Here is a 14,917-nt window from a genome sequence, read left to right as displayed (position 1 = left end):
TAATACAGGTAATGAGTGGAGAACAAGAGGGCTTCTTAATGAAAAACTAACAGGTCTGTGAGAGTCGGAATTGTTGTTGGTTGGTAGGTGATCAAATACTTATGTCATGCAATAAAATGCAAAATAATTATTTAAAAATCATACAATGTGATTTTCTGGATTTCAGTTTTAGATTCCATCTCTCACAGTTGAAATGTACCTATGATAAAAATTACAAACCTCTACATGCTTTGTAAGTAGGAAAACCTGCAAAATCGTCTTTTTTTCCCCACTGTATGTCTCCAGACTTGAATCAAATTGAAAACCTGTGGTCTTAACTGTGGAGGGCAGCCCAAAATTTTGCAAAACAATGAAAATACTTGAATTGTTCTGTATGGAGGAGTTGTCTAAGATCCTTCCAGACTTTACAAGAGATTCAGTGCTGTTTTCCACTCCATGGGAGGCTTAACAAAATATTGAAAGTAGGTGTAGTAACAACTTTGCAAGCTATATTGTTCACAAAAATATAATAATACTCATTGAAATGTTTTATGAATAAGAAATGATTATGTTGCAATGAAAGTTTACAACCCCTTGTAAGAGCCCAAAATATGAGTCTCTGTTAGTGTTCTTAATTATTCACGTTCACTTTTGTTCAGCTTTATGAATGGTGTCTATACACTTAGGAGGCTGTACGTTGAATATAAAATAATTGTAATTGCAACTATTTCCCATCAGACACTCACTGACTGAAATATCAGGGTTGTTGAGGTATCACAAATAAAATATGTTTTGGGAGTCAATCTGAGAGAACTTTGTAAGACTATAAGGAGATCTAAAATGGAGATGTCCGGTTAGACATTGCATATTCCTCTCTCATGCCCCTCCCTCCTTCATCTTCCCCACGGTAGCTCTACTTGTATAGACTCCCAACTCTCAGTTACCACGGTAACAAAACACAAACAAGTGGGCGGGGCCAAAAACTGGTCGGGTAATGGTAAGTGTGAAGCGAGCTACTCTCTGTCAGTTTATTATACACACTTACTCTCTCTGTCACTCTCTCACTCTCGCTCATTCTCCATCTACCTCTCTCTGTCTCTCTCACTCTTGTTGTCTCATTCTGCCTCACTCTCCTCTTTCTTTCTTACTCTCAAACCTCTGGAACGCTCGCTACGCTCAAATTTACGTGACTTTCTTTTGACTTGTGGTTGACTTGGATGTTTTCTTGATGCTGTGTTATTTTGGTTATGAGTACATATATATATTTTAATATTGCGTGTTGCGACGTGTTTTATTACACTCAGTCGAGCTGCTAGCGTGATGATGCGTGATGCGTGACCCGGTCTGATTGGTTGAGACATGGACTGAGTCGTTGCACCTCTTCTCTGGGACTGTGGAACCAACCGTTGATTGTGTTTTTGGACCACAATGCACCCTGTTTTTAATTTTCCCTTCTGTTAGCTGTGATTTTTACTGGAATGACTTTATGATTGATTGATTTATTGATTGGTTGATTTGATATGTTTTTATTTGGTTGATGATTCTGTTGCTGCGTTGCGATGTCCCTCCAGGCCAGGGTGGGGTGTGTCTTTCTGTCTGTCTGTCCTCACTCTGGACGTTGACTGGATGTTGCAGAATGCTCCAAACATGTCTGTCTTACCCACGTTCTCCTTCACCTCCTCCTCCTCCTCCACCGTGTTGATGGTTTCTCCTCCTGATCTCCACTGCATGCCCCTCCATATATAAACGCAGCTTTTTGTTTGTTTCTTTGTTTGTTTGTATGTTTATTTGTTGGTTTGTTTTCCCAGTGGCTTTCGTTTTGTTTCTCTTCTTTTTCTCTCATTTCCTTTCCAAAAGTGATCAGAACCAGAGTAAGCATGCAAGAAATCTTCTAAAATATGCAAATATATTTATTTATTTTTGCTTTGTATGAATTGTTAAGTATTTATGTATGGGTAAATAAAATACTGACATGTACTGGATGTTTGTCATGACAACTTAAATGTATTGGAAGTCATTGAGGTCCATGTTATGACATGGAAGCATGCTGCTTTACTGATGTTAATGGACCAGTTTTATACACACTGAATTATTTGAATAAGCTTGACTGCTATTGGCCATGCACTGATCCAAGCCTGTTTGTGATAGGTCAACAATGCAACAGCACGGGTAATGACCAATAAGAAGACTGTCAACCCCTATGCAAATGGTAAGACTCACTGGGCTTGATGGGGTGGGGTTTAACCTTTGGTTGTGATAGGGCTATCATCCTTTAGGGAATGTGGTTTACCCTTTGGTTATGATGGGGTTATCATGCTTCTGGGGTGTGGTTTAACCTTGGGTTATGATGGAGTTATCATGCTTCTGGGGGTGCAGTTTAACCTTGGGTTATGATGGAGTTATCATGCTTCTGGGGGTGCGGTTTAACCTTGGGTTATGATGGAGTTATCATGCTTCTGGGGGTGCGGTTTAACCTTGGTTTACGATGGAGTTATCATACTTCTGGGGGTGCGGTTTAACCTTGGGTTATGATGGAGTTATCATGCTTCTGGGGGTGCGGTTTAACCTTGGTTTACGATGGAGTTATCATGCTTCTGGGGGTGCGGTTTAACCTTGGGTTATGATGGAGTTATCATGCTTCTGGGGGTGCGGTTTAACCTTGGTTTACGATGGAGTTATCATGCTTCTGGGGGTGCGGTTTAACCTTGGGTTATGATGGAGTTATCATACTTCTGGGGGTAGGGCTGAACCTTTCAGTTATGGAAAAATGAAGGCAGGAATATGGGGGATATGTTCACAATATCTATCTCTCTCCTCATCACATCGTGTTGTAAATCTCGTTGCTGTGCACATTGAGGTATATTGTTTGAAAGATATGTTGGATTTCATTTCAAAATCATTGTGGCTGTGTGATCTGCGGGAAATATGTGCCTTTAATGTAATCATACTTTTGACAGAGACTTTCTGTCTCTATCTGTCTCTCTTCTACTCTGTCTTTTTCTCTCTCTGTCTCTCACTCCAGGCTGGAAGTTAAACCCAGTAGTTGGGACAGTCTACAGTCCAGACTTCTATGCAGGTAAGGGTACAAATAAGAGATGGACTGAGGACAGATGGACGGATGTTCATCACAGTACATTCCCAGAGTCTGAAAAGAGGGTAGAAAAGGAGAGAGGAGGGTAAAGAAGAAGAGAGGGAGGGTAAAGAAGGAGAGAGGAGGATAGAGAAGGAGAGAGGAGGATAGAGAAGGAGAGAGAGGAGGGTAGAGAAGGAGAAAGGGATGGTAAAGAAGGAGAGAGGAGGGTAGAGAAGGAGAGAGGAGGGTAGAGAAGGAGAGAGGGATGGTAAAGAAGGAGAGAGGAGGATAGAGAAGGAGAGGGGGGTAGAGAAGGAGAGAGAGGAGGGTAAAGAAGGAGAGGGGGGTGGTAGAGAAGGAGAGAGAGGGGGACAAAGAGAAGCAGAGGGAGGGAGGAAGGTAGAGAGATAGAAGAAAAACCTAATTGTCTTTTTCAAGGGCATCAAAAGGCTGAAATATATTTTGTAAATTCAAATCAATATTTTCAATTTCTCCAAACACTCATTTTCCTAATTCAGTGCACATTCTTTTAATTACAAGATGGCCCCATATTGATCTTCTTTCGTCTCACCATTCAAACCCCCCACCATTAGGGCCTTGCTGTGTGTGTGTGTGTGTGTGTGTGTGTGTGGGTGTGTGCATTCCTTCAATACTCTATGATTAATGAGGGTATCATGTATGGATAAATATATGTCTGGGAAATGCTTTTTTTAGGTGTTTAGTCTGGCCTGTCCTGTTATAGTCTGATGATTTGGTAGTTGGGCCTGACTTGTTATAGTCTGATGATTTGGTAGTTGGGCCTGACTTGTTGTGGTCTGATGGTTTGGTAGTTGGGCATGTCCTGTTATAGTCTGATGATTTGGTAGTTGGGCCTGACTTGTTGTGGTCTGATGGTTTGGTAGTTGGGCCTGTCCTGTTATAGTCTGGTGGTTTGGTAGTTGGGCCTGTCCTGTTATAGTCAGGTGAATTGGTAGTTGGGCCTGTCCTGTTATAGTCTGATGATTTGTTAGTTGGGCCTGTCCTGTTATAGTCTGGTGATTTGGTAGTTGGGCCTGACTTGTTGTGGTCTGATGGTTTGGTAGTTGGGCCTGTCCTGTTATAGTCTGGTGATTTGTTAGTTGGGCCTGTCCTGTTATAGTCTGATGATTTGGTAGTTGGGCCTGACTTGTTGTGGTCTGATGGTTTGGTAGTTGGGCCTGTCCTGTTATTGTCTGGTGATTTGGTAGTTGGGCCTGACTTGTTGTGGTCTGATGGTTTGGTAGTTGGGCCTGTCCTGTTATAGTCAGGTGAATTGGTAGTTGGGCCTGTCCTGTTATAGTTTGGTGATTTGGTAGTTGGGCCTGATTTATTGTGGTCTGGTGGTTTGGTAGTTGGGCCTGTCCTGTTATAGTCTGGTGATTTGTTAGTTGGGCCTGTCCTGTTATAGTCTGGTGATTTGGTAGTTGGGCCTGATTTATTGTGGTCTGGTGGTTTGGTAGTTGGGCCTGTCCTGTTATTGTCTGGTGGTTTGGTAGTTGGGCCTGTCCTGTTATAGTCTGGTAATTTGGAAGTTGGGCCTGATTTGTTGTGGTCTGGTGGTTTGTTAGTTGGGCCTGTCCTGTTATAGTCTGGTGATTTGGTAGTTGGGCCTGATTTATTGTGGTCTGGAGCTTTAGTAGTTGTGCCTGTCCTGTTATAGTCTGGTGGTTTGGTAGTTGGGCCTGTCCTGTTATAGTCTGGTTGTTTGGTAGTTGGGCCTGTCCTGTTATAGTCTGGTGGTTTGGTAGTTGGGCCTGTCCTGTTATAGTCTGGTGGTTTGGTAGTTGTGCCTGTCCTGTTATAGTCTGGTGGTTTGGTAGTTGGGCCTGTCCTGTTATAGTCTGGTGGTTTGGTAGTTGGGCCTGTCCTTTTATAGTCTGGTGGTTTGGTAGTTGGGCCTGTCCTTTTATAGTCTGGAGCTTTGGTAGTTGTGGAGGGTGGAGGGTCGGGGTGGAGGGTAGGGGTGGAGGGTAGGGGTGGAGGGTCGGGGTGGAGGGTCGGGGTGGAGGGTAGGGGTGGAGGGTAGGGGTGGAGGGTAGGGGTGGAGGGTAGGGGGTGGAGGGTGAGCCTGGAATGTAAGAAGGGTCTCTGAGACAACGGTCTCTGTTCAGGGACCCATCTTCAAGCCTGACTGATTGGATGGAGGTGATGCTTCTGAGAGAGATAACAGGGTTGATTACAAACAGCAGACTCTAGTGTTTACTGAGGACTTAATAAATATGAGGACATATTAGTCAGACCGTTAGTTAGACTAAGAGTAAATGTTATTTGACTATGAGGACATAATCAGATCAGTCAGTGTTGTTGTTTATGTTTATAAATTCATTACAAAATCATTGTGAAGATGTTTACCTGGTGAGTCTCCAGTCAGTTAACTTGATCTCTTTACGAAAGCTTGGTCGGTTGTGGAGCTATCACTGTGTAATCCTGTGAAATCACTGTGTAATCCTGTGAAATCACTGTGTAATCCTGTGAAATCACTGTGTAATCCTGTGAAATCACTGTGTAATCCTGTGAAATCACTGTGTAATCCTGTGAAATCACTGTGTAATCCTGTGAAATCACTGTGCATTACAAATGGACTACTCTGTAGTTATAGAACCCTATTCTCTAGACACTACACAGGGTCCTGCTATTGTGGAACCCTATTCTCTAGACACTACACAGGGTCCTGCTATTGTGGAACCCTATTCTCTAGACACTACACAGGGTCCTGCTATTGTGGAACCCTATTCTCTAGACACTACCCTGAGTCCTGGTATTGTGGAACCCTATTCTCTAGACACTACCCTGAGTCCTGGTATAGTGGAACCCTATTCTCTAGACACTACCCTGAGTCCTGGTATAGTGGAACCCTATTCTCTAGACACTACCCTGAGTTCTGGTATAGTGGAACCCTATTCTCTAGACACTACCATGAGTCCTGGTATAGTGGAACCCTATTCTCTAGACACTACCCTGAATCTTGTTATAGTGGAACCCTATTCCCTAGACACCCTATTCCCGTAGCAGTGGTTTCCACTGCTACGGTGGTGCAGTGGAAACCACAGAATGAGGTCAAGGGTGCTTTGACTCTGTTATAACTTTTAGATTATTGTAGTATTTCAGTAATTTAATTATTTCTAATTTCTCTTCTTGCTGTGATTTCTAAATGCATTTAGAGTTCAATGACTAGAATATTCCTAACTCTCCCCTCTCTCTCTCCCCTCTCTCTCCCTTCTCTCACTCTGCCCTCTCTCTCTCTCCCCTCTCTCTCCCCCTCTCTCACTCTCCCCTCTCTCTCTCTCTCCCCTCTCTCTCCCCCTCTCTCACTCTGCCCCTCTCTCTCTCCCCTCTTTCTCCTCCTCACTCACTCTGCCCCTCTCTCTCTCTCCATTTCTCTCTCACTGCTCACTCATCTCTTCACTCGCTCTCTCTCTGTCACTCAAGTACCGGGCTTTCCCTACCCAGCAGCCAGTGCGGCTGCGTTCAGAGGGGCCCATCTAAGAGGTCGGGGGCGAACGGTCTACAACACATTCAGAGCAGCTGCACCCCCACCCCACATCCCTGCATATGGAGGGTGAGTATCCCCCCTGTTCCCTCACTCGCCCTCTCCCGTTTCCTCACTCCCCCTTCCCTCTGTTCGCCCCCCCCCCTTCCTTCTGTCCCGTCTCTCCCCCTCTCCCATGTTCCCTCTCTCCCCATCTCCCTTCTGTTCCCTCTCTCCCCCCTCCTCTGTTCCCTCTCTCCCCCTCTCCCCTGTTTCCTCACTCCCCCTGTTCCCCCCTCTCTTGGAAGTGGAGTTTCCCCTTTAGACCCTGATTTCAGGTCAGTTTTGTGTTTTCTGGGTAAAGGGATATTGATCATGCTAATGCTAGCTGCCCCCATAGAGTTCCGATAACTGCACTCAACCTATCCCGGAATATAGAATAAATAACAGCACTCAACCTATCCCAGAATATAGAAGAAATAAGAGCACTCAACCTATCCCGGAATATAGAATAAATAACAGCACTCAACCTATCCCGGAATATAGAATAAATAACAGCACTCAACCTATCCCGGAATATAGAATAAATAACAGCACTCCACCTATCACAGAATATAGAAGAAATAACAGCACTCCACCTATCACAGAATATAGAAGAAATAACAGCACTCCACCTATCACAGAATATAGAAGAAATAACAGCACTCCACCTATCACAGAATATAGAAGAAATAACAGCACTCCACCTATCCCAGAATATAGAAGAAATAACAGCACTCAACCTATCCCAGAATATAGAATAAATAACAGCACTCAACCTATCCCAGAATATAGAAGAAATAAGAGCACTCAACCTATCCCAGAACATAGAAGAAATAACAGCACTCAACCTATCCCAGAATATAGAATAAATAACAGCACTCCACCTATCCCAGAATATAGAATAAATAACAGCACTCAACCTATCCCAGAATATAGAATAAATAACAGCACTCAACCTATCCCAGAATATAGAAGAAATAACAGCACTTAACCTATCCCAGAATATAGAAGAAATAACAGCACTCAACCTATCCCAGAATATAGAAGAAATAACAGCACTCAACCTATTCCAGATTATATAATAAATAACAGCACTCAACCTATCCTGACAGATAGAATAAATAACAGCACTCAACCTATCCTGGCAGATAAATAACAGTGCAACTGTATGAAGGAGTCAGAATTTTGTTTTTCCACGTTTCCATATTTTTGTTATTATCTTTATGAATGCAAGTGCCTAGCTCTTCATTCAGCAACTAAAACACATTACTAACAAGAGCACGTCCCATACCAAAACAAACGTGGAAGGCAGGAAGTAGTACGCCCTGCTAGAAGTTCTCATAGACATCTATGACATAGATAATAGTGCTGATGTGGAGATATGACAGATAATATTTCTATTAGCACATGACCAATTCTTTAATTGCTCTCATGACAGACCGCTCTTCAGTCATTCATTCACACACACACACACACACACACACACAGTCACACAGTACCAATAGGTAGAAGAATGCAGTAACAATAGTTCCACGGAGTCCTCATGAGGCAGATGCTTCTTCCCAAACTCCCTTTCCACTGCAGAGAGGAAATTACATTGAGGAAGGAGAACAGGGCTTGCAGAACACTTGGTGGGTGTTGATTGGACAAATGAAACCCTGTACGGAGAGATACAGCTGGTGGTTAGCTGCTGCTGCAGGTCAACAATCACTAATATGGATGTTTTTTGTTTGTTTTTGTTTGTTTGTACTTGTTTCTGTTTGTTTGCATCCTCTGTAGTGTTGTTTACCAGGATGGATTTTATGGTGCAGATATTTATGTAAGTATGAATATTATGATGTAAGTATGACTACTGTTGAATGATTGTTACAGGGCTTCACATGATGATGTAACAGGGCTTTGGTTGATAATGTAACAGAGCTTCATATGATGATGTAACAAGGCTTTGGTTGATAATGTAACAGGGCTTCATATGATGATTTAACAGGGCTTTGGTTGATAATGTAACAGGGCTTCATATGATGAAGTAACAAGGCTTTGGTTGATAATGTAACAGGGCTTCATATGATGAAGTAACAAGGCTTTGGTTGATAATGTAACAGGGCTTCATATGATGAAGTAACAAGGCTTTGGTTGATAATGTAACAGAGCTTCATATGATGAAGTAACAAGGCTTTGGTTGATAATGTAACAGAGCTTCATATGATGAAGTAACAAGGCTTTGGTTGATAATGTAACAGGGCTTCATATGATGAAGTAACAGGGCTTCAAGTGATGATGTAACTTGGTTACAGTTGGATAATGTAGGTTTCTGAATTATAATTAAACATTACATTACATTACATTACAGTCAGAATTAAAACCAACAGGAGGGTAGATCTCCAGGAACAGGGTTGTAGTTTAATTTCACTTTGAGGCTAACGGCAAACTCAGTTCACTTTGAGGCTGGGGGTGAACTCAGTTCACTTTGAGGCTGGGGGTGAACTCAGTTCACTTTGAGGCTGGGGGTGAACTCAGTTCACTTTGAGGCTGGGGGTGAACTCAGTTCACTTTGAGGCTGGGGGTGAACTCAGTTCACTTTGAGGCTGGGGGTGAACTCAGTTCACTTTGAGGCTCGTGGGGAACTGAGTTCACTCACACAAAGCTCATGAATGGAACAGAAAGTCTGCAACAGGATGCTTCTAAAGTAAATAATTTAGAGATTTATTAAAAAGCATGTGAAGTTGTCACCAGGTAATTACATTGTGCATACAACCAACCAATGCAAATGTTTTAATCACGTATTTCCTGAATGGTTTAGAGACTAACTCTGTCAACAGTTGCATGGTGTTTAAGTTACCTACAGCAATTTGTACCCCTCAACCTCCTCTTCTCTGCCCTACATCCATCCCTGCCCTTGGTTAGAACTTATTGAAAGCAAGGTTCAGGGGTCAAGGCCAGGGGTTAGGGTGAGGAGTAGCCGGGGATGTAGGAGAAGAGAAAAGGGAGAGAGGGAGTTGGGGGGTCATTTAGTCACCTCATCTGTAATTTAAATTGTTATTGACCAGATTTTAATACACCCCCACTATTATGTCAGCAAGACTGGTCAGATTACTGCTGGGACTGTTGAGAGTCACACACACACACACACACACACACAGAGTGAGAAGGAGAGAGAGCACATCAGCACAGAGATTGTCCCCAACAGAATACTGACCAGTTAGTATTAGAATGCAGCCCTGGTAGTGATGTCACTCCTAGTCAGCCTAAAGCAACTTGTTGGGCAGCTGTAGGGACATGACCTGGGCTGGGTCCACAGTGGCGTCCAGTTCCCTAGTTAGTGCACAGCTTACACCAGGGCCATATAGGAGTCCATGCAGACATGGTGGGCTTGATCTGAGTGAAGAGGTGACAGTAATAGTTGTATTTCTTAGTCCTGGTAGATCAAGAGTAGTGTTATATATTCCTTTGTCCTGGTAGATCAAGAATAGTGTTATATATTCCTTATTCTTGGTAGATCAGGAATAGTGTTATACTGCTCTGGAAAAAAATTAAAGACCACTGCAAAATTATCAGTTTCTCTGGTTTTACTATTCATTGGTATTTGTTTGAGTAAAATGAAAATGTTTGTTCTATTCTATATATTGCTGACAACATTACTCCCAAATTCCAAATAAAATGATTGTCATTTAGAGTATTTATTTGTAAAAAATATCAACTGGTCAAAATAATCCAAAAATATGCATTGTTTTCAGACCTCAAATAATGCAAAGAATACAAATTCATATTCATTTTTCAAAAACAAAATACTAATGTTTTTACTTAGGAAGAGTTTAGAAATCACTATTTGGTGGAATAACACAGATTTTTTATCACAGCTTTCATAGTTCTTGGCATGCTCTCCACCAGTCTGTCACATCGCTGTTGGGTGACTTTATGTCACTCCGAGCACCAAAATTGGAGCTTGGCTTTGTTTGATGGCTTGTGACCATCTCTCTTCCTCTTGATCAGATTCCAGAGGTTCTCAATGGGGTTCAGGTATGGAGATTGGGCTGGCCATGACAGGGTCCTCCATCCACACCTTGATTGACCTGGCGGTGTGGCATGGAGCTTTGTCCTGCTGGAAAAATCTATTCTCAGAGTTGGGGAACATTATCAGAGCAGAAAGAAGCAGGTGTTCTTCCAGGATAACCTTGTACTTGGATTGATTCATACATCCTTAACAAAGACAAATATGCCAGATTCAATTCTTGCTGAAGCATCCCCAGATCATCACTGATCCATCCACCAAATTTCACAGTGGGTGCGAGACACTGCGGCTTGTAGGCCTCTCCAGGTCTCCGTCTAACCATTAGACAACCAGGTGTTGGGCAAAGCTGAAAAGTTGACTTGTCAGAGAAGATGACTTTACTCCATTCCTCTACGGTCCAATCCTTATGGTATTTTGCAAACTTCAGCCTGGCTCTTCTTTGCTTCTCATTGATGAAAGGCTTTTTTCTAGCTTTGCACACCTTCAGCTCTGCCCCTAGGAACCTGTTTCGAACCGCCCTCGCCGTGCACTTCACCCCAGCTGCTGTTTGTAAACTTTTTTTAGGACACTTGATCCTACGGTTGTTGAGTGACATTCAAATGAGTTGACGTCATCTTGGTCAGCGGACAGTCGTTTTCGCCCTCTGCCAGTCTGTAACTATGTTTTCCCCAATGTCTGTTGCTTGACCTTGTTCTTATGAACCGCCAGAATTGACCCCTTCTTTCCCTCACTCAGAGCTTTTCTTTTCAACTCTTGTCATTCTGAATAGTAATTTGTTTATTCATATTCCCTTTGAGGTACTACTTGCACTGTTTTTGCCATCCAGCTGTTCCGATTGCAAAAGAATAGTGATGACCACAGCAGTGGTTTTTATACTTTTCAGGTAATCTGCTAATCATTACCTCATTAATTAAAATTAGGTGTTCCTGTGTTGGAATTTAACAGACATTGGAACTGAATGTAGAGATACTGACTTGTGGTCTCTTAATTTGTTCCAGAGCTGTATATTCCTTAGTGCTGTCACACTTTGAACAATGTACTGGTGGATTCAGAACATTGTGATATATTCCCTAGTACAGGTAGATTTAGAAGATTGTGATATACACTCACCTAAAGGATTATTAGGAACACCTGTTCAATTTATCATTAATGCAATTATCTAATCAACCAATCACATGGCAGTTGCTTCAATGCATTTAGGGGTGTGGTCCTGGTCAAGACAATCTCCTGAACTCCAAACTGAATGTCAGAATGGGAAAGAAAGGTGATTTAAGCAATTTTGAGCGTGGCATGGTCTGCTCAGTTACTGGGATTTTCACACACAACCATTTCTAGGGTTTACAAAGAATGGTGTGAAAAGGGAAAAACATCCAGTATGCGGCAGTCCTGTGGGCGAAAATGCCTTGTTAATGCTAGAGGTCAGAAGAGAATGGGCCGACTGATTCAAGCTGATAGAAGAACAAATTTGACTGAAATAACCACTCGTTACAACCGAGGTATGCAGCAAAGCATTTGTGAAGCCACAGCACGCACAACCTTGAGGCGGATGGGTTACAACAGCAGAAGACCCCACCGGGTACTACTCATCTCCACTACAAATAGGAAAAATAGGTTACAATTTGAACGAGCTCAACAAAATTGGACAGTTGAAGACTGGAAGAATGTTGCCTAGTCTGATGAGTCTGAATTTCTGTTGAGACATTCAGATGGTAGAGTCAGAATTTGGCATAAACAGAATGAGAGCATGGATCCATCATGCCTTGTTACCACTGTGCAGGCTGGTGGTGGTGGTGTAATGGTGTGGGGGATGTTTTCTTGGCACACTTTAGGCTCCTTAGTGCCAATTGGGCATCGTTTAAATACCACAGCCTACCTGAGCATTGTTTCTGACCATGTCCATCCCTTTATGACCACCAGGTACCCATCCTCTGATGGCTACTTCCAGCAGGATAATGCACCATGTCACAAAGCTCGAAACATTTCAAATTGGTTTCTTGAACATGACAATGAGTTCACTGTACTGAAATGGCCCCCACAGTCACCAGATCTCAACCCAATAGAGCATCTTTGGGATGTGGTGGAACGGGAGCTTCGTGCCCTGGATGTGCATCCCACAAATCTCCATCAACTGCAAGATGCTATCCTATCAATATGGGCCAACATTTCCAAAGAATGCTTTCAGCACCTTGTTGAATCAATGCCACGTAGAATTAAGACAGTTCTGAAGGCGAAAGGTGGTCAAACACAGTATTAGTATGGTGTTCCTAATAATCCTTTAGGTGAGTGTATTCCCTAGTACTGACGGATTCTGAATATTTTGAGGTATTCTAATGATCTAGCACACTCATGATAATGGATTATATTCTGTAGTCTGAAAAGTTGTATTATAATGTGATATACTATATAGCCTTGAGAGGAGGGGTAACATTTTAGGTTCTTCCCCTCTTCCAACTCCCTATATTCAGTCACAAGCACACAAGCTGGCAAGACCATGAAAATACTTCTGGAGAGCAACAGCGATTATGAAACACATGACACAACTCATGGCAAGGATGAACAGAACAGGGAGTCAAGACTCAAGTAGATAGAATCAAACACATAACACAACCCATAGCAAGGATGAACAGAACAGGGAGTCAAGACTCAAGTAGATAGAATCAAACACATGACACAACCCATGGCAAGGATGAACCGAACAGGGAGTCAAGACTCAAGTAGATAGAATCAAACACATAACACAACCCATGGCAAGGATGAACAGAACAGGGAGTCAGGCCTAAAGCAGATAAAATCCCTCCATCCATTCACCTCTCTTCCTAACCCTCACTTTCCATATATCCATCCATCTCTCTCTTCATACACCTCGGCCTCTCTCTGCCCTCGTTCTCCCTAATGAGTCAGTCCATATGATTGACAGAGACTCTGCTGGTGTGCATGTATTCGCTCCTGCCTGTTTTTAAGAGGGTAGATGGACCAACAGACAGATGTTTTGACGAAGCAGAACGGTGAGCGCTGCCTAACTCAGGAGATACAAGTTCATCTTCCTGTCATCTGTCTCCAACACCATCACAAATGGCGCCCTACGCACTTAGTGGGGCCCTCCTCTTGATCAGGGGCCGTTGGGACATAGGTTGTCATTTGGGACACCGCCCGAGTAGTTGTGCAGAGCATGACAGAGACAGTTACTGAGACCACTGCACAGCGCAACTGGTGTCATTCCATCTGTCATGTCCCTGAAGATGGACCGTCTTCCCTGTTGTCGGGAGAAACGGGAGCACATTCTAGGTTGATCAACCAACCACAGAGCCAAAGGTTGAGGAACTATGTTCAACCAAAAGTGTTATTAAACCCAGAGTAGCTGCTGCAAAGGCAAGAGCAAATAAACAACACTTATGAACAATTAAAGCGTAAACAACATGTTGCAGAATGTGCTGTAAAATGACACTACTTGAATTATCAAGTACCTTGTTTGGTAAATGTATTTCCAAGTCTGAATTACAATTGGGAAACTAAGAAATAATATTGTTGCCTGAGTTTATGACATTTCCCCTCTGATGTTTTACCATTTCGCCCAAAAGAGAACAACATACAATTTTTGTGATATAAAAATATCACAAATATGGCTAATAACTGATTTGACCATTGCCTATGTTAGCAAATATTAGCATCATTAGCAAATGGTTGTTTCGTCAGAATAAAGTTTAAAAAATCAATGCCAGTGGGATGGATTACTGAATATAGTTGAAGTGATTACGAGTTATTTTCCGCTTTGGTATAGTGGTATGCACCATTTCCATTTATGAATTTGGACGATGTAAATAAAGCTAATTACGGATTGGGACATTAATGGATTGTTTTAAACAATGACTCTATGGGCCCTCAGGACAATATGCAAATGTGATTTTTGGATGAACTATCCCTCTTGTGCAGTTGCACTATTCTTTCGACTTTAAAGCACATGAACGCCGTTTATTTTTCAGACACCATTACTTCTTCTTCTGCAATATTTCATGACTGACTTACATATAACAGTTTTTATTTATGAATGAAAAGTGATTTGTATGTAAGTACTCCAAATTGGCAGTTTTTATTTTAGTTTTCTCAAACAAGTCCAATGATTTGAAAGGTGTAGCTAAGGCAACGCTATATTTTACAGGAATTGTTCAGGATAACACTATATTTTACAGAAAGCATTATTCCATTGGACATAAAATATAATTCAGGGAACACTATTTTTTACAAAAAAATTTATTCAGGGAACACTTTATTCTACAGAGACAGAAACAGTACAATACAAGACTGTATTTATCATACATTTTTGAATGAG

General features: G+C 42.2%; 1 protein-coding gene across 8 annotated transcripts in view; it reads left to right on the top strand.

Moving 5' to 3' along the window:
- rbfox1 (RNA binding fox-1 homolog 1) overlaps positions 1-14,917 on the top strand; it is a 402,884-nt gene that overhangs the window by 365,844 nt on the left and 22,123 nt on the right. For all 8 annotated transcript variants that reach the window (XR_003782524.2, XR_003782525.2, XM_029123363.2 and 5 more), the window contains 4 exons: positions 2,128-2,188; positions 3,002-3,055; positions 6,500-6,629; positions 8,361-8,400. Coding sequence is in view for 6 of the 8 variants with exons in the window: in XM_029123363.2 (XP_028979196.1) it covers positions 2,128-2,188; positions 3,002-3,055; positions 6,500-6,629; positions 8,361-8,400 (285 nt within the window). In the remaining 2 variants the exon portion in view is untranslated. The remainder of the gene's footprint in view (positions 1-2,127; positions 2,189-3,001; positions 3,056-6,499; positions 6,630-8,360; positions 8,401-14,917) is intronic.

The sequence above is a fragment of the Esox lucius genome, chromosome 11 (assembly GCF_011004845.1).
Source record: "Esox lucius isolate fEsoLuc1 chromosome 11, fEsoLuc1.pri, whole genome shotgun sequence".
Classification (NCBI taxonomy): Eukaryota; Metazoa; Chordata; class Actinopteri; order Esociformes; family Esocidae; genus Esox; species Esox lucius.
This window is presented reverse-complemented; position numbering and strand designations above follow the sequence as displayed.